The sequence below is a fragment of the Triplophysa rosa genome, linkage group LG1 (genome assembly GCF_024868665.1).
Source record: "Triplophysa rosa linkage group LG1, Trosa_1v2, whole genome shotgun sequence".
Classification (NCBI taxonomy): domain Eukaryota; kingdom Metazoa; phylum Chordata; class Actinopteri; order Cypriniformes; family Nemacheilidae; genus Triplophysa; species Triplophysa rosa.
The window spans coordinates 38,692,901-38,711,638 of record NC_079890.1 but is presented as its reverse complement, the minus strand read 5'-3'; the positions used below and the strand labels follow the sequence as shown (position 1 = coordinate 38,711,638).

General features: G+C 38.9%; 1 protein-coding gene across 1 annotated transcript; it reads right to left on the bottom strand.

Annotated features, from left to right (window-relative positions):
- Nucleotides 1-1,342: 1,342 nt before the first annotated feature.
- Nucleotides 1,343-16,661, bottom strand: LOC130550760 (mucin-5AC-like). Its single transcript, XM_057328294.1, has 38 exons — nucleotides 16,575-16,661; nucleotides 16,425-16,494; nucleotides 15,988-16,125; nucleotides 15,649-15,813; nucleotides 15,455-15,549; nucleotides 15,219-15,345; nucleotides 14,776-15,031; nucleotides 14,637-14,689; nucleotides 14,322-14,422; nucleotides 14,090-14,241; nucleotides 13,185-13,323; nucleotides 12,968-13,078; nucleotides 12,707-12,886; nucleotides 12,192-12,431; nucleotides 11,965-12,121; nucleotides 11,755-11,883; nucleotides 11,217-11,367; nucleotides 11,080-11,123; nucleotides 8,016-10,126; nucleotides 7,601-7,847; nucleotides 7,303-7,484; nucleotides 6,942-7,113; nucleotides 6,615-6,859; nucleotides 5,653-5,836; nucleotides 5,330-5,513; nucleotides 4,683-4,858; nucleotides 4,533-4,602; nucleotides 4,317-4,447; nucleotides 4,088-4,122; nucleotides 3,512-3,677; nucleotides 3,217-3,315; nucleotides 3,089-3,129; nucleotides 2,867-2,989; nucleotides 2,293-2,391; nucleotides 2,068-2,196; nucleotides 1,939-1,978; nucleotides 1,724-1,847; nucleotides 1,343-1,597 (listed from the first exon to the last, which is right to left on the bottom strand). The coding sequence occupies exons 1-38, from the start codon at nucleotides 16,644-16,646 to the stop codon at nucleotides 1,387-1,389; spliced, it is 7,149 nt and encodes a 2,382-aa protein (XP_057184277.1). The 5' UTR covers nucleotides 16,647-16,661; the 3' UTR covers nucleotides 1,343-1,386.
- Between the last annotated feature and the right edge of the window lie 2,077 nt (nucleotides 16,662-18,738).

The window sequence follows — 18,738 nt, the reverse complement described above, 5'->3', positions numbered from 1 at the left end:
GTCTGATTCAGCTGTGCATATTAAATATTGAGATCGCTACCAAAACATTACCATCGCTACTGAAAATGTAGTATATTAAATGATCAACTAAGATGTTATGATAGTGTTTGGTTCAATGTATATATAAACTATGGAATCCTTAACTTTGAAATCGGTATGATCAATTGTTTGCCTTTTACAAAGAAAGATTGGATTCAAAATACAACAAATCTCATAAATTACACTTGAAATGTTGTTAAAGTTGTAACTGTTACTGATTTACATGTGAAAACATTTTTTTTAAATATCAAAAATATATTTAAAAAGTAGATTTAAACAAAATCTTAATATGTAAATGTAATTAAATTATATATTATTGTGTTTCGGTAGTGACAAATTTTGGGAGAGGAAGAATATTTCAAAATTTTCTGAAATTTCAATATGAAAATGAACTGCACAGTTACTAGAAATGTGTACCTTTGATATTATACAATTTGCATAAATAAATTAATCCTGGATTTTTTTTCAAGATGTTCCCCACTCTGATTTTGCACCAATTCTGTAGAATGGCCCATATATCCATAAATCCATTAATTGTACAGGAAAAAAATATTATTTGACTGTAAATTGCTGTCGCTCCAGCTGACCGAAAATCTCTTTATTTTTCCAGATGTTTTTTACAGTGTAAAAGCCTTTAAGCCCTGTCCGGGAAACCGCATCTATACTGTATGTCTTCATAATATACACTATATGATATTTATTTATGTATAAACCATTACTTTCAGTGATTAGTTTCTTTGAACTATTTTAAGAAAATGCTGTGACTCTTCTGCACTCACGGTACAGCGAGACAACAGACATTTAATAACATTGATAACTAAAAGTTTAAGGTCACAAGACTTAAATGTTTTTCATTTCAAAATCTTTTGATTGAAAGTGTGTGTGTCAGAAAAAAGTTGAGTTGAGAGTTTATCATCTCAGGGCGAGACCTCAAGAAGCTGCTTGGAGAAGAAATGACAAGAGACCATTTCTGAGTATTTGAAACAAACACTGACTACACTGAAGATCATCAAAGAGAACGTAGATTTCATTTCTTTTATTTCTCCTTAGTCACAAAATGTTTCTTAACGTTACATTTGTGTTATTACAATAGTTTTGCTATTATTCTAAAACGTGAAAATGAAAATGTTAAGCATGATATGATAAAAGCCATTTTGTGGTGCATAAGAGATTCTACGTCTTACAGAAATGACATTCTTTTCAAACACTCGACATGACCACTGTGCGATTTGCAAATATTTATTGAATTTTAAAACTGAAAGGAAATAATAACAGAGATGAAGAGAATGAATGCAGATAAAACTCATATAATTAACTCAAGCCATAAATAGAATAAGAGTTTAGATTTTAGCGTTGCGAGCGTTTGTGTCGCTGTTTTTTGGCCGAGAGCTGTTGATCGACACAATCCGTCTCCACACAGCCGCACGTCTCGATGAACACGTATGTGTGTATGACTTTAGATCCGTTTGGACAGAGGAGCTCTGCTTCCCGCTCTGATGTGGCCATTTCCCGACAACAAGAACATGAATGTTGCACCGCGTTGTATTTGGTGGAGTACCTGAACGTGTGTAGAAGTCATGAAATAACATTGAATAACATGTTTTTACGTCACACTCTTTCTAATGGATGTCTGTGTCCACAGTTCTAGCAAATCCGCAAAACGTGTATTGTCGTTGTAACTTACATGGAATATGTGCCACAGGATCCGTCACACGTGCCCATCTCTACTGGTGTTAACGTCTTACAGCCGTTGCTCTCCAGGTATGTTGATCTCCTGCTGACATTGCAATGCTTTGGCATGACCTCGCCTGTGAAGATGAGACGTAACATCAATATACACTTAAGTTGAACCGATTTGAACTTACTTTATGCACAATATTGAGAAAATAAAACACGCACATATAAGGCAACATCCATCAGGAGCCACGACCTGCGTTCCCTGCAAGAGCGAGAAAATAACACAACCGTTACACACACACGTGGAATAAAACCATGTGACCGTTACTGGATGTACTGTTGTCCACTCACAGGAACACATTCGGTTGGATTGAATGATGGACACATGATCTTTGCCTCTATGGTCATGAACTGCTTTCCAACCTTCACACACTCGAACTTCGTACAGTTATCACCAGGGGGCGACCACATGTCACCAGGCTGAAAACACAGGAGCATGTCATTCGGAGTCGTCTTTATCAGGTGATAATCGATTTCTTTCAATAAAAATCTAAGAAACAAACGCATGAAACTGACGTTGATGGTGTATGTGATGTTTGATTGATATACAGCGACGCAGCTCGTCTGTACACACTTCCCACAGCACTGACCGGCCACCGGCTGATACGAGTATCCCTTAAACGAAACAAACATTTATTATTTATTTAACTTTTGATCATTTATTTATTATTAATTCATTAAACGTTTCAACTTTATCAAGACTGCCTCTATGGTTTCAAAAAAAAATTTATGATTTGTAATATTGTAAAATGTTATATTCCTTTATTGTTTCGTGTGTGATTGGTGCATTACTTCTCTTCCAACTTTAATACCGTTTATGATTTAAACTTATTCTTATGCTATGACATTACATTAGTGTGAAATCGGTCAATGTGCTCAGTATGTTTGTAAAAAACAAACACAACGCTCTGAAAAGTGCACATTTTGTGTTACATTTTCCAAATTATAATTGTACACAATAAAAACACTTGAGCCGTTTATGCTTGAGCCGTTACCAGACCTACATAGGCTGTACCCTGCGTGTAACTGTATATGTGACAAAAAGGAATTGAAGTGAATTATTGAATTGGATGGCTTGTATTCCTCTTACCAGTGGACAGTATGGGTCACATTTAACAGGCTGACATTCAATAGCATGTAGTTGAGTCTTGGGATCCACATTATCACCACACACACAATTCTCACACGGGTTCGCAGGCACAACCGATCCGGGCTGAAATGAGACGGGGAATTACGTTAACTAACATCTGAATTCACTGCGTTAGGCCAAATTATGAATATATATATAATCTATTAAAAGTTGGTGTCTTACCATATATTCAGTGTTATTGAACACACAGACAGGTTTCGGCACTGTACGGTACAGAAAGTACATTTCGTTTCAATAAGTTCTGTCATTTCTCATCAAGCGAGAGGTTATTAAAGTGAATCTTTACTCACAACAGCCAGAGATCGGACAGCAGACTCCCATTGTTATCTCCGAACTGTATCCAGCAGGACACGTGAAGTTCGTACTGGGACAAAGACTGACATCACATTCTAGAAAAGTGGAGAAATAAAAACATATCTCAACAAACACCATTCGCGATCGTATCCGTTAAATTCTCTGAACACCGTGTAAATTCAACACACTGATGTGAAGGATACACATTTTGACTGTTCTTGAAGTTTTCTAACAATTTCTCGAAAATGTAGAAATCGTCATGAGTAACACTAATGAAGGGAAGTGACTCACCACAACTGGTTTTTGTGCAGCAGTTCTCTGTTTTAGTAACTTCCAACTGACCGAGCTCAATGCAGACTTGTGGTGTTTCTGTTGCACATGGATGAGCTTCACAGCGAATAGTCAAGTCTTCCATACACGTGCATATCTCACAGCCCATGATCCACGAGTCGTTAACCTTCAGATAAATGACCAGTTTAAATGAATGAAACTCACACACATCCATGATATCACTGCAATGTTAGGGCTGCGAAGCAATCTAGAATAAACGTTTGCGTTTACATAATCTATGTCTGTGTACTGTGCATATTCATTTTGTATATATAAAAAGCATACACGTACATGCATAAATTTAAGAAATATATACTGGAAAAATGAATAAACATTTATATTTAATATGTGAATATTTCCTAAATATGTTTACATGAATGTGTGAGTTTTTAAATACCAAATAAATATGCGAAGTACACAGACATAGATTATGTAAACCCAAACGTTTATTCTGGACGCGTTTAATCGCTTCACAGCCCTATTTGAAATGATTGAACAAATAAGATCAATATCTGTTTATTTGTTCCGTTTTCGTACCTTCTTCCATCCTCCATTTGGTAACAAACAAATCTCTGGAAAATTAAGAAAATTGTATGTTTACAATTCACTCTGAAAGGACACATTTCTTAACTTTAGAACTTTTTCATAAAAACCCCTGTAGTGTATGAACGATCCATGAAGACCCTTCTATTTATTGAATAAAAGCATCACATCCAGACATTCTTTAAATCTGCTTCAATAGCGACAGGTGTGAAAGTGCACTCACCGCAGGTGGGAACGCAGATATCATAAGCTGAACTCAGAAGTGTAGTGCCGTTCGGACAGTAACAACCTTCCCATGTCATGGATTCCAAAGCGCGGAAAGCGTCTCTTCTATATATATATTTCAGGTTGAATCTAACACGATGAACAAGAATAATGATTTTCACTTTCACAAATCCACACACTCGTATAACAAACGTTCAGGTTATATTTCAAATACCTCTCATCACAGGTGGGCTCCACCTCAGGTCCGCACGCTTGATACACCTGCGGCGCTTTGCATTCAAAGTCTTAACGGATGAAACAGTGACATGTTTAGACGAGAGTGATAAAGACGGCTGTGATTATGGTAATATGTTCACATACTGACCACAGACTCCATCTGTAGCGCTTCTCCAGTCCACACATACTCCTGCCAGCGCACATTCATCCGCATACGCCTGCAGGCTGGCGCATCCCATGGTCTTGTTCATGTTGCAAACGTCATAGATGCACCCTTTCACAAACGGCTTAAAAGGGACCAAATTATGGCATTTGGCGAAGATCCTGCACAGATGATCAAAGGAAGCCAACGCAATGAGCCGTCACAACATTCAACAGATTCAAGGTTATTAACTGTTGAAACTAGTTACCTGAAATACTGATTCGCTGAAAGAATGAATAATCAAGTTCCTCAATAAATGCAAACACTCAAAAACACCAGCTTTGCATTTAGGGGATACTAAGTGCTTCAATAGAATCATTAACTGAAAAATAATATGTTGACTCTGTTTAACATTCACATCCGCTCTAATCTTTAAAATCTCCAACTATTTTACGACGGCTCTAGTTCGTACGAATTCTTACAATGCGAGTCATACAAAATTGCACGATTATTAGGAAAAAGCTATAATGAAGCCACACCCCTAACCCTGTCAGTGTCACGAAAGCATAACGTTACAAACTGATAAGAATTCGCTGCGAATTGTTACGTTCTCATTGTAAGGAAGTATCATAACATTCATGTGGACTGCTCACTCGCTCTCGAAGATTTCGCAGATTTTCGGAGGTTGGCACGGTTTCGGCGTGGGCTCTGGTTTCGGTGGCGGACAAACACTGTTGCTGTTGTTGACATTCCAATGTGGAGCCATATCCTGGCAGGATGATATAACGGTGCCATTTGGCAAGCGACAATCATCTGTTTGGTTATTGTCACATGTCCCTAAAATGACGAGAGAGATGTCATGAAAACATAAAACTGCCAAACTATACTAAAATACTAAAATATCTATACTAAAAGAGTCTTTATAAATATTTTGTGTCCACGTCCTCGGTCAGGGTTTCCTGAAGTATAGACTTACCACACTGGCCCTCTGTGTTACCATGGAAGTACTGCCACGGGAGGTGGATGGAAAACATCATGCCGGTAAAAGAGATTTGCGCATTAATCGCAGGTATGACCACGAGAGACTCGATCCCGTTCTCTGTGATACGGAAATCTTCATTCTGAAACGGCAGACTGAATCTCCTGTGGTTCACATAAATCTAAGACAAAACAGAAATATAAATATGTACAGTCTCAAGGCAAACTCATCATCAACAGTCCCAATCAAGCATGTTGTAATTATTTTACACCATTAGCATCCAGGGATGACACAAAGTAGTCATGATTCTGCCTCATCATGTCATGTCTTTCTTGGTCTAGTGGCAGGATCATGACAGAGCCTCATGTTTTGTGTGGAGAGAGACATGTTATTGTTGGTTGACATAGCATGCGCTCTCTCCGGACTCGTCTTTGTCCCCGCCCCTCTCATTTCCTCGTTTAGCTTTCCATCAGTGTTTCATTCCTGACACCAGTCCCTTGTTAATTATCCTTTGTTAGTCTCCCTATTTAATGCCCTTGTGTTTGCTGTCCTGTGCTCGTTCGTTTTACTCATATGCTCTGTTTGTCTTGCCTAGTGCGATAAACTGTGGTTTACTCCCAGCCTTGTTGGAATTATACCCCGTCTTGTTGCTGTGTTTCTTTAGTCTAGTCCCAGTCGTGTTTAGTTTAATTTAGTATCTCGTTCTCTTGTTTTTTGTCCCCAAGTGGGTAGTGTTTTGGTTTCTGTTTTTGTCATTTAGTCCTGTTCTTGTTACCCCATCGTGGGCATTTGTTTTGTGTTATTATTAAAGTCTTTGTTGTCCCACCACTGCTGCCTGCTCTTGGGTTCTTCCCTTCTCGGACCGTGACACAAAGCATTCTGACTTCTAGAACAACTGTCACAGACATATTTCATAAACTGCCATTTCTGAATACAGTTAAAATGAGCTTATTTACCACATTGTTAAGAACACTGTTAGAAAGCTCCTGGGACATCAGGATCTCAAAAGATTTGTAGTAAATCGTCAGGGACTTGGGGCAGGAGAGACCGTCTTCAGCATCACAGAAAACGTTGTCAATGATAACGCTAAAATTGTACTTGGGATCAATTTCTTTGACAAGGACGTAAGAGCAGTTTCCTTGAAACGGGTAATACGTTCCATCAAATGTGATGTAATGTGGGTCTCCAAAGCCATTGCAGATACCTGAAACGATATATAAAGTGCATTTTTGAACCACGAGTTAAAAACTAAGGAAGCAAAATATCAGCACGCCACAGCGACTTACATTGGCACTCGTATTTATAACAGCATCCAGACTCGTCTGGGACTTTCACAGGTGGATATTGGTTCTCACACACAGGATACTTGACAGGTCCACACTGTACCGGCGCATGTTCTATTGTACCGTTCATGCATGTGTCAACATGGCAATTTCCTACATTAACAGATTCGCCATTCTAAAAATAAAAAAAATGTCCTGTTAATTTGTGATCGATATCATTTGAAAGTCCAATACCTGTGTCAAATGTTATTTTCAGTTGTGTTTGCTGGGTAGAATGCAATGAAAAACTAGGTATCCCCCAGTTTCCTGAAGGAAGGAAATCTAAGACACTAAAAACTTCCTCATCAGCTTGGAAAGTACCTACCCTTAGGGGAGGAACGTGATAATCACAGTTGCCTGACGTTGTAGGTGGGACTGTTGTTGGTGGGACTGTTGTTGGACAGGGTCCTTGCGTTACGACCACATCACACTTTTTCTCTTCGGTTTTGACACATTTTGCTGTATAGCACCATCCATCTCCATCAGTTTTATTATAAATGACCGATCCTGTGGAAAAAAAAAACATAGAAGGGGGACCATGACCATGACAGGAATTTTGTTCCAAAAAGAAAACAATACATAAAATACTGACACAAATCTGCAAGTTATTATGCCCACATTACCTAGCTCAAATTCATGACCATTTACTTCACAGACACACTTGTGGTGAGCTGTGCTGAGCCCCTTTGTTGAATGCGTTATAACTGACAACGTAGGCAGTGTGGGTGATTTTGGCGATGTAGTTGTGCCACACAATCCTTGGCAACAATACACTTTGATCTCATAATCAAAACACTGCTGTGTAATAAGCTGATTCTTGTTTAAGCAAACAAGTCCATCCTCAGTATTACATATCACTTCCTGTCCCAACTGTGATAGTAACAGATCAGGGTAAAGTTTTGAACGGCATTCAACTTTAGTTGGAGAAGAGCAACCATTAGAAATTGTATTCATTATTCCTTTTATAGGTATAATTTCACCACCCTGAAGACCGGTAGTTGGGCCTCCGAAATCAATCCATTCTGACCAATTACAAACACATGGAGGTGTGGAGTGTGGAGCCATGGAACTTGCTGTTGTTGAGGGTGTCGATTTAGTGGTGGTAATAGTTGTAGTTGGAGTGCAGTTTTCATTACAACATAACACTCTGATCTCATATTCGAAGCACTGCTGAGTAACACCCTGGTCCTTGTTCAGACAAACCAGTCCATCTTTTGTATTACACTTCACCACCTGACCAAGCTGTGAAAGAGGGAGTCCAGGGAAAAGTTTGGCACGGCATTCAACTTGCTCTGGAACTTTGCAGAGGGATGGATAGGTGTCAATTATATTTCCAATTGATATTACTTCACCACCATCAGATCCTGTTGTTGGGCCACCAAAGTCAAACCAATCTGACCAACTGCAAGACATAATACATCCTGAGGAAGTTGGAGAAGTTGATGAAGGTGTTGTAGTTGGTGTTGTAGTTGGTGGAGTTGTTGAAGGTGTTGTAGTAGATGTTGTAGTTGGTGGAGTTGTTGAAGGAGTTGTGGTTGGTGTTGTAGTTGGTGGAGTTGTAGTAGATGTTGTGGTGGTTGTTGGAGGAGTTGTGGTGGTTGATGGTGGTGGTGGTTGTGTTGTCGTGGTGGGACAGTTTCCACTTTCCTCACAACAGCGCACTCTGATCTCATAGTCAAAACACTGCTCTGCTAAGCCTTGGTCTTTATTTAAGCAAACCAGTCCATCTTTTGTATTACACTTCACCACCTGACCAAGCTGTGAAAGAGGGAGTCCAGGGAAAAGTTTGGCACGGCATTCAACTTGCTCTGGAACTTTGCAGAGGGATGGATAGGTGTCAATTATATTTCCAATTGATATTACTTCACCACCATCAGATCCTGTTGTTGGGCCACCAAAGTCAAACCAATCTGACCAACTGCAAGACATAATACATCCTGAGGAAGTTGGAGAAGTTGTTGAAGGTGATGTAGTTTGTGGAGTTGTTGAAGGTGTTGTGGTTGTTGGAGGAGTTGTGGTGGTTGATTTTGTGGTTGTTGTTGAAGTAGTGGTAGATACTGTAGCAGTTGTTGATGTGCTTGTGCTCACCGATGGTGGTGGACATTCAACAATTTCACAGCATTTTGCTTTAATCTCATAATCCAGACATATAGGCTGTGTTTGATCCTTATTTTCACAAATTAATCCCGAATTGTTGCATATCACCTTTTGGTTTAATTCTGATAAGGGTATGCCTGGGTATCGCACAGCCTGGCAGACAACTTTGACTGGGTTTTCACATACTTTGTATTGTCCAGACTTTATGATGCTTTTTATTGTTTCATTGTCACCTCCCTGTGGTCCGAATTTAGGATAATCAACATTCATCCATGGTGTCCAGTAGCAAACACTACAGATGGGCTTATTTGTTGTTACTTGTGCTGTTGTTTTGGGTGTTGGTGTTGTCTTTGTTAAAACAGATTCGGTGGTGTACTTGGTTCTTGGAGGTGTTGTAGTTGGTGGAGTTGTTGAAGGTGATGTAGTAGATGTTGTAGTTGGTGGAGTTGATGAAGGTGTTGTAGTTGGTGTTGTAGTTGGTGGAGTTGTTGAAGGAGTTGTAGTAGATGTCGTGGTTGCTGGAGGAGTTGTGGTGGTTGATGGTGGTGGTGGTTGTGTTGTCGTGGTGGGACAGTTTCCACTTTCCTCACAACAGCGCACTCTGATCTCATAGTCAAAACACTGCTCTGCTAAGCCTTGGTCTTTATTTAAGCAAACCAGTCCATCTTTTGTATTACACTTCACCACCTGACCAAGCTGTGAAAGAGGGAGTCCAGGGAAAAGTTTGGCACGGCATTCAACTTGCTCTGGAACTTTGCAGAGGGATGGATAGGTGTCAATTATATTTCCAATTGATATTACTTCACCACCATCAGATCCTGTTGTTGGGCCACCAAAGTCAAACCAATCTGACCAACTGCACGATATAATACATCCTGAGGAAGTTGGAGAAGTTGTTGAAGGTGTTGTAGTAGGTGTTGTAGTAGGTGTTGTAGTTGATGGAGTTGTAATAGATGTGGTTGTTGGAGGAGTTGAGGTGGTTGATGGTGTTGTCTTTGTTAAAACTGATTCGGTGGTGTACTTGCTGACTGAAGTTACTGGCACAGATGTCCCTGAAACAAAATCATTTAAAGCGATCAGAGATTTTGCATTGATTTTTTTGTACTTTCTATGTCAATAGAGACATCTAATATATAATTAATTTAGCAAAAGGTTATTCAATATATTGCTTAGAACTAGTGATGCACCGAAATGAAAATTATGGGCTGAAACCGATACCAAAAATTCAGGAAGCACTTGGCCGAAAACCGATACTGAAAATGACTTTAAACATTTTTTTGAAATTTTTTGTTTAATTGTATTAATTACCCATGCTAAAACTACAAAAATTAAAGAGCGCATCTTTTAAAACAATACAAAATATATTATTTTTTACCAATCATCTAAACATTGTAGTTGTAGAATTATTCTAGAATTATTATATGCATAACAGTAGACAAGTTATAGTCAAACTCATCATTTTACTGAAAATATTACTAAATCAGTGGTAGTAATAATCTCAAACAAGCTAACAAAATACATCACAGGGCTTTCTATAAAATAAAAAACTCTAAAATTGTAAAAAAGCTATTTCTTTTAAAAGGAAATATAAAAGCTCTGTTTAAAATAAATGCTTGTATAAATGCACGAAGTACTCTTTTTACTTATTTGAACAATATCAAACAAATTTACATATGAAGTTAAAGAATGGAGTATACAGTTACCCGTTGTTGTACTTGTGAAGTTGAAGACAGTACTTGGAGCTTGGGTTGTCGTCGGATGGGTCGTTGGATGCGTCGTCGGACATGGATATATATCCTTTTTAATTTCTCCATCTTTTTCACAGACGGCAGTCATGCAGTGGCCAAGCCCATCTGTAGTATTGTATATAGTTTCTCCATACTGATATTTGTTCCCTTTAAACGTGCAGGTGCAAGCTGCAAATTTGGAAGTGAAATTGTTTACTCCATCAGACACCCATCTTTGATAAGTCAAGGAAACCAGAGGTGTAAGTATTTTTTCTTACCAGTGACATTGTATTCGCAGTTGATTTCCATGGAATTGCAAATGCTTTAGGAATAAAATGAAAAATAAATATTACAATTAAAACTGAGCTCTCATCTCATAAGTTGTATAAGTGGACATGAAATGGAAGCAGCATACCATTTTTGACAGTTCTCTGGTGAAGGAACTCTGTCATGATTGTCGTAGTGATTCCCCTGCTGGTCATAGCAGCCACACTTCTCCTTCTCCACACATTTCATTGTTTCCTCATCGAAGTAAGACTGTCCAGGGGGACATTTGGGGTAACAGCCTATGGAAAAACGAAATCGAACGCATTTCACAGAATTATATCATCAGCCCAAAGCACAGGTACATCTGTAAGATGTCTGCTAAAGATCCGGAAAACACCTGCAGTGCAAAAACATCTAATAAGCCAGTCTAATATACATTCCAAATCATAATCATCTTCATGATAGGTATATAGGAAATCTGACATGAGACATTTCAGAGACGTATTACAGATGAGCAAACAATAAAAAAAACAAAAGACATCTTGCAGATGTAAATGCAGACATCAAATAGACGTCTCCCAGATGTACAGTACGTGTGCTAGCAGGGAGTGTAGTTCTACGTAACTCTGCAGCCGAGATATTAACTTAAATTTGCCACCAAATAAGAACAAAAGTTTTATTTTTACCTTCAAGCGCTGGTATTTGACTTGAGCATTTTCCAGACGGGTTTCTGCAGGTCTGCATACACGTCGCGCCGCAAGCTTTGTAATGCCACTCACATTCACCAGGTGGGTTGTAATAATCACAGAACAGCGCTGCAAAAAAAAATGTTTAAGGCTGTTGATGATTTTTTTTACGTTATACTAATCGAATTGAGAAAGTTATTGGTGACTCACGACATATTTGTGGACTTCTCCAGCCGACGCAGGCTCCGGCTTCATTACAGGCTTGAGCATAAGCGGCTACAGTCGTACAGAAACATTCACAATCTCCACCGCTGTCACAAGCGCAGGAGTCTCTCACACAAGCGTCGTAGAACAGAGATGGATCCACCTTAACGGGAAATATTAGTTATCAACACAAGAAAAACAGGGCGAGTCCTAGCGATAACACGTCGACTTACTTGAGAATGGCACGTCGTGAAAATTTCGCTGGTAATGATGCTGCACTGTTTCTGAGCCCAGGATTGTCTGTAGGGGTTATTTGTGCAGGGACTTTTAATTTCAAGAGCGTCTGGACAGCTGGAGGACTCCTTCCAACTGTTTCCAAAGTCCAAAGGTTTGACCACCACCTCTTGACTTCTCAACATGAAATCGTTGTTGGTGTTGCCATCGTAGTTTCCGCAGAGACCACAAACGGCACCCTGTTACAGGAGAAACATATCGACTCAAAACATCAAACAGCTTTCCAAGAAAACTAATTCTACACAATAAAAAATACTGTGAAAATGATACAAACAAATATTTGGCAAGAGTTATTACTTTTTAAATCTACAGTAATGGCAAAAAAAACATTTTACTTTTCGTCCAGAGAACATTTTACAACTCACCGTAAAATACATGGTTTTCTAGGTTTCACAATAAAATCCACATGCATTTACAGTCAAATTCATTTTCGACAGAATGTTTATTTTCTCACCTTATATTTTGGACTCAGTTTGATGAACATGCTTGTCTTGCGGTCCCATATGACAATAAGACCATTATTCGCCTCAATGACCATGTAAATTCCCATGATCCGAATTTGGTATGGAATATCTTCCCCCACATCCCTCTGGAAAACTTCATAACCTCCATCTGTCAGTTTGAGCTCCTTGTTCTAAGAGACAGAAAATGTTTATTGATCAGGCACCCGATCGCTTCCATCATCAAACAGAGCAGAAGTAATACAAGCGCTCACCCCGAGGAAGATCTTGACCGCTTTAGAGCAGGTGGTGCCTGTCGTTCCGCAAGGTACGTTCTCGGTGAGAACCCTGAAAGTTCCGCTGGCATTTGACAGACCACAATCGTCCTGCACGGGTCAAAGCAAATTCACAATTAATATTTTATTGATTTCTTTAGTCCTGTTATGACAAGGGATTTATACTCTATTAAAAAAAATGCAAAGGTTTCCTCACTCTTATCAGCGTGTATTCACAGTCTCCATCAAAATTGTATCTTTTCCCATCAAATGTAATGTAATGCCCATCACCATAAACTGTGCAGGTGCCATGACACAGGTTTGTTGTACATTTCCATTTTCTACCATTACATGTGCTAGAAACAAAGAGAACATTCATGTTAAATACACAGAGAAGTAGATTCATGTGCGATTCGCTAAACACAGCCTGAATCTGGTCAAGATTTTTTGCAAAAACTGTACTTTCCCATCACTGCTACTAAGAGAAAATGCTGGGTTGTTTTTAACCTTAGGTTGGGTCAAAAAATGGACAAACGCAACCAATGGGGTAAATTAAGCCTGAAAACTTGACCCCACCATGGGTTAAAACAGCATTTTGGGCTGAAACGACCCTGCCATGGTCAACTGATTACCCAACGGTTGGGTTCGTCCATTTTTGACCCAACCATGGGTTGAAAACAACTTACAGTAAGAGCGTAAACTAGGCAAACATCATGCTTTTCGCATAACCATAATTTTTTCAGAAGATTCTTAATTATCTGTCATTCTGCTTCTAGTAAATTTGAATGTTTGGATATTTGTACTGGAAAACAAGACGAAAAAAATAGAGATTACATTTTTGCTGTGTAAAACCTGCCTACAATGAAAATCATAAATGATCAAAACAGCTTTATTTTTTTATCAACACAACAAGACAAAAGTTTTATGCATGCTTGTTTGTTATGTGTATATTTGTTCATTATGACCCAAACGTGAAATATATTTAATTAAAAGCAAGTATCAAACAGATCAGGCTAGATTAAAAACTAGCGATGCACATATATATTTGCTAATAATCGGTATCAGTCAATAAAAGCAAATTTTCACGTTTCTAAGAGAAGGCTGGTAGTGTAAAGGTTTTACCAGGTATTGCAGTCCACGTTGATGGTTTCTCCAGGTTGGTGTGCCACGCCGTTGTGAATGCACGGACAAAGATTTTCATTGATGCATCCACCTTTACCATCCAACACCAGCCCGGGCGGACACATACAGCCTGAGACACACTCGGTGCTGATCTGTTTCACAGACAACCAGACAACGTTACCAACCCGCCTGAAGACAACCAGTGAAGTATGTTTGTCATCATATGACTTACACAAGCCATCTCGACAGTGTTACAGCTTTTCTGACATTCAGAGCCTGTAAATCCAGGAGCGGCACTCGTGCAGTTTATGAACTTCATCGGTTTGGGGCAAGCTGATGGCAACACACAAAAACATGAGTGCTGAATTCAAACAAATGACTGTTTTCGAAGATGTCCGATGACGCACGTAGGAAAATAAACCATGGTTTTACTACACATACTACACTGACACCATATTGCATTTGCGGTTACTTAAGAACTATAAATACTACAGCGAAATCATAGTTCATTTTTGTAAGGAAGTAACAGAGCATCTTAACTACTCACATGGCTGCCGAATTCTCTGTCCAATGCAGTTGAGTTTTCCTCCTCTGCAAGTGCTGAAATAAAAAACTCTATTACTCTGATTTCAGGAATAACAAACTAGCCTACGTTTAATCGACCGGCTTCATTGATGCACACGTACCACATGGTTCCATCTTTATTGGTGACTTCTCCCGGCGGGATCACGGCACCTTTGATGTAGCATGAGCATCTGTCTGGAGGAACACATTTGCCGTTGTCATCCAGATACGTCCCTTCAGGACAGACGCATCCGTCCACTGGATCAAATGTAGCGGTGCAGGTGAAGTCTGGTTCACTGTGACACCGACAGGAGCGACTGTTGTTCTCAACTCTGTTGGAATAAACCATGGTGCTGGGACAGCTGGACGAAAACGACCCTGAAAAACGACAACAAATGATTTGAAAAACACCAGAAATGGCTTGATGTTCATCTCTTGCTCTCTCTCATGTTGATTTATTTCAAGTCTTTGTTCAGTATAATTGACATGAAGCGTGGTTTGCGAGGTTAGAAGTAACTGGTATTATGGAAGGGACGTTTTAATTCAAGTATACAATAGAACATACCACATGTAGTGTTTCTCCAGTTGGGTAGGACAATGCCTTTAGCCGCACACGCGTGTACATACGAAGACAAAGCGGCACACATGCAGTCCTCACTTTTCTCACAGTTACAGGTGTCATAAACGCAGGTCTGTCGGATTAAAACCACACTGACATTGATCCATCTCAAGAAAAAGCAAAGCATGCGCACTCAAACTGCAATGGGTTTGATGTTTTTCAGTCTCTGAGATGAAACTCACCTTCTGATAGATATCGGGACTGATGTCTTTGTGGCACGGAGCCAAAACCCCATTGGGGTCTGACAGCAGAGAACACCATTTCTGAGCGTATCTCTCTGAGAACACAGACGGGTGAAGAGGGTTATTTTTTCCAACAATAAAGACCTCATCTTTTTATTACCATCCATACAGAATATTGAATGAAGACAGAGTACCGTTATCCAGGCTGAGACTGCAAGGATCCTCAAAGAAACTCTGAACATCGGGGCAGTTTGCTCTTATTTTCCAGCCGTTGGCGAAACCTGCGGCCGTTCCTTCCAGAGATCCGCTGACCGTGGTGAAGTCGTCCGCCTGAATGCTGTTAAAGTTACCACACAGACCTGGTGCAAAAGATTACAGAAACATTTTAGACAAAGACATGACGAAAAAAATCCATTTTCAAAAGTCAAATTCTCAGTTTTCAATTTTAAATGTATTGCTGAGGAAAGTCAATTAGAAATGTAAAATGAACATACATTTTGTCAAAAGCATCCAGACGTTTGTGTTTCTCTTACCGCTAGTTGTCTGCTTGTGTCTCACATCGGCTTTGATGTAAACCTGCATTATGGGTACCAGTTGGATCTCCAGCTGAAGGCCAAAAGATGTTTGGACGATGATGAAGAACGTTGTGGGCTTGAAAATCATCACGTCGGCTGCAAGGGAACATATTTTTTATTTGGTTTAAATTACATTTATCCATTTAGTCATTGGAGTTGTCACGATTCATTGTCGAAATGGTTTATTGTCAAAGCCATAAAACAGACAATTAATCGCAATTAACCATTTTGACAATGAATCGTGTTAATTCTAGAAAGAATCAGTGACATCATTTTCCAGTTTTTCTAAAGGTATGCAATGATGATAATAACTGAGGTCAAAGAATCACAATCAGACGATTATTTAATCATTTTGACAGTCCTGATATTAATTTCATGACAGTTCTGTAATTCACCTGTTGAGAGCGGAAGCTGTGACAATATTCTGTTAACATAGAGCTTCCCATCAGACTGAATGCTGAACACCTGAAACATTCAAAACATTCTTTCAGTTTTAAACGCAAAGAGAATCATTTCACATGAAAGTCGAATGTGCGATTACTTACCGCGTTCCCCTCGGACACATACAGAGTTACCGTCTTCAAACACGTCTCAGTGTCGGTCAGGCCACATTTCATCAGATCTCCCAGAACTGCAAAGTCTGTTTGCTGAAATACACAGCCGTGTAATGATGTTAATAAACACGCTCATTCAAAGATGCTAATTCACACCGAATTACAGATTTTACATGACAGAGATTTCATTATTTACCAAGAACAGCATTTGCGTTATATTTAAATGTTGGTTTAGAATTACTGTACAATCTAACTAGTGAATTGTCAAGAGCAACTTTACACTAACAATTATGAACTGTTCAACAATTAATCACATTTAAAGGGGAACTCCGCCGAAGAGATCCCCTTTATTCACATCCAGAATAAACGTTTAAGTTTATAAAAATATATGTCTGTGCACTAGAAAAATATAAAAATGAATAAATGTTTTTATATCATTTGAATTATATATATATATATATATATATATATATATATATATGCAAATATTTCCTAAATGTTTGTTTATAAATACAAAATTAATATGCACAGTACACAGACATATTTATATTTATTCTGGATGCGATTAATCATGAACTGCACTATTTGCATCAGTCAATTAGCTCATGATATTCAGTTTAATATAGTTTGTATGTAATGTATATTTTATTATTCCATTGTAAAGCACTTCGACTCAACTACGGTTATGTAAAATTGTGCTGTATAAATTTATGTATGAGATCTAAATACAGTTGAAATAAATAAAGGAGTTTTGTGCTGAAAAGTCATTCATAAATTGTTACTGCTGAGGTAAAACCATCAGAAATCACGAACCTTGGTAAGAACGTAAGTACAGTCTCCGTGAAAGTTGTACGTCTTGCCATCATAGGTGGTTATATGTGAGCCGCCCTCCACCGAGCAAATTCCCGGGCAATCTTTCTCAACACAACTCCACTGATCATTCAAACAAGTGCTGTATGAAGAACAAAAGAAAATCGCCATTTTATTCCCATGGTGTGTCATTTTCTGCATGCAAAAATATTTTCTCCAATCTTAATATGTGGACGTGCATCATTCATAGGTAGATTTTCCCAGATCGCACAAACACTGTGACTATCACAACATTCCAACCAGCCCAGTATTGGCCGCTCAACCAATGGCGTGAGTTCGGGGCGGGGCTTTGTGTCACTATTTCAGCACTTGTGTTTGGTGACTCTGGTGCTGAAGAAAATGCAAACTAGTGCTTTAATGCTTCAGATGTAATGTCTTGCATTTTGGAAACCGATTCTAAAACTGATCTTCAGAGCGATCGTGAAAATCGCCTTGAATGAATAAGCAAAAACATGTTTACCATTCTTTACAGTTGCTTTTGTACGTCTGTCCGGGTTTGTATATTTGTCCATTGTGAACGCAGGAACACTGATCCTTAGTGATACAACCTCTGTCAGTGATGTCATCAAACACAAATCCTGTAACACACCACATCACGCAGACATTTGCTTAATCATTTCCTGAAGAATTTTGCACTTGCACGTCACATGATAGGCTAAGCTCCGCCCCTCCAGATGCATCCGCTGCATCACTAGTGTACAGAAAGTGCCTGTTTAACAATTTTCTAGATAATTTATGTCAAAGTCTGTTCACAACTTTTAAAGTAAAACAAAATAAACATACGAAAAGAAAATTGGTTGTGTGAGAACACGGCAACAGTTCAACAACAATTCATCAATAACATTTTAATTTACGTATCTTACCTGCTAATATACAGTATTATGAACTCACGCAAACAAAAAACAATTGTGGAGTTAAAGCGTTCTGTACCTTCAGGACAGAAACAGCCATCGATACAGTGATCTTCACAGATATGAGCTCTGTCGGGGTTTGAACACGTGTTGATACAAGGATTCCCACATTCCTGATGCACCATACTGGGATGAGGACACGATTTACCTACAGATATAACAAAAACACACAAGAGAATAAAGCAACCTCACATCTCTGATAACTTTCAACGTGTCCAAGAGAGTCTAATGTTGTTCTGTAATGAGAAGAACTATGAGATCCTCTGCCACTGAATAAACCCATTAAAATCCTAAAACAATATTTGAAAAAGATAAGAGTTTCATGTCAAAGTCCGTTTAGGGAAGTCGTGCCACTCGGCGGCCATGTTTGCAAC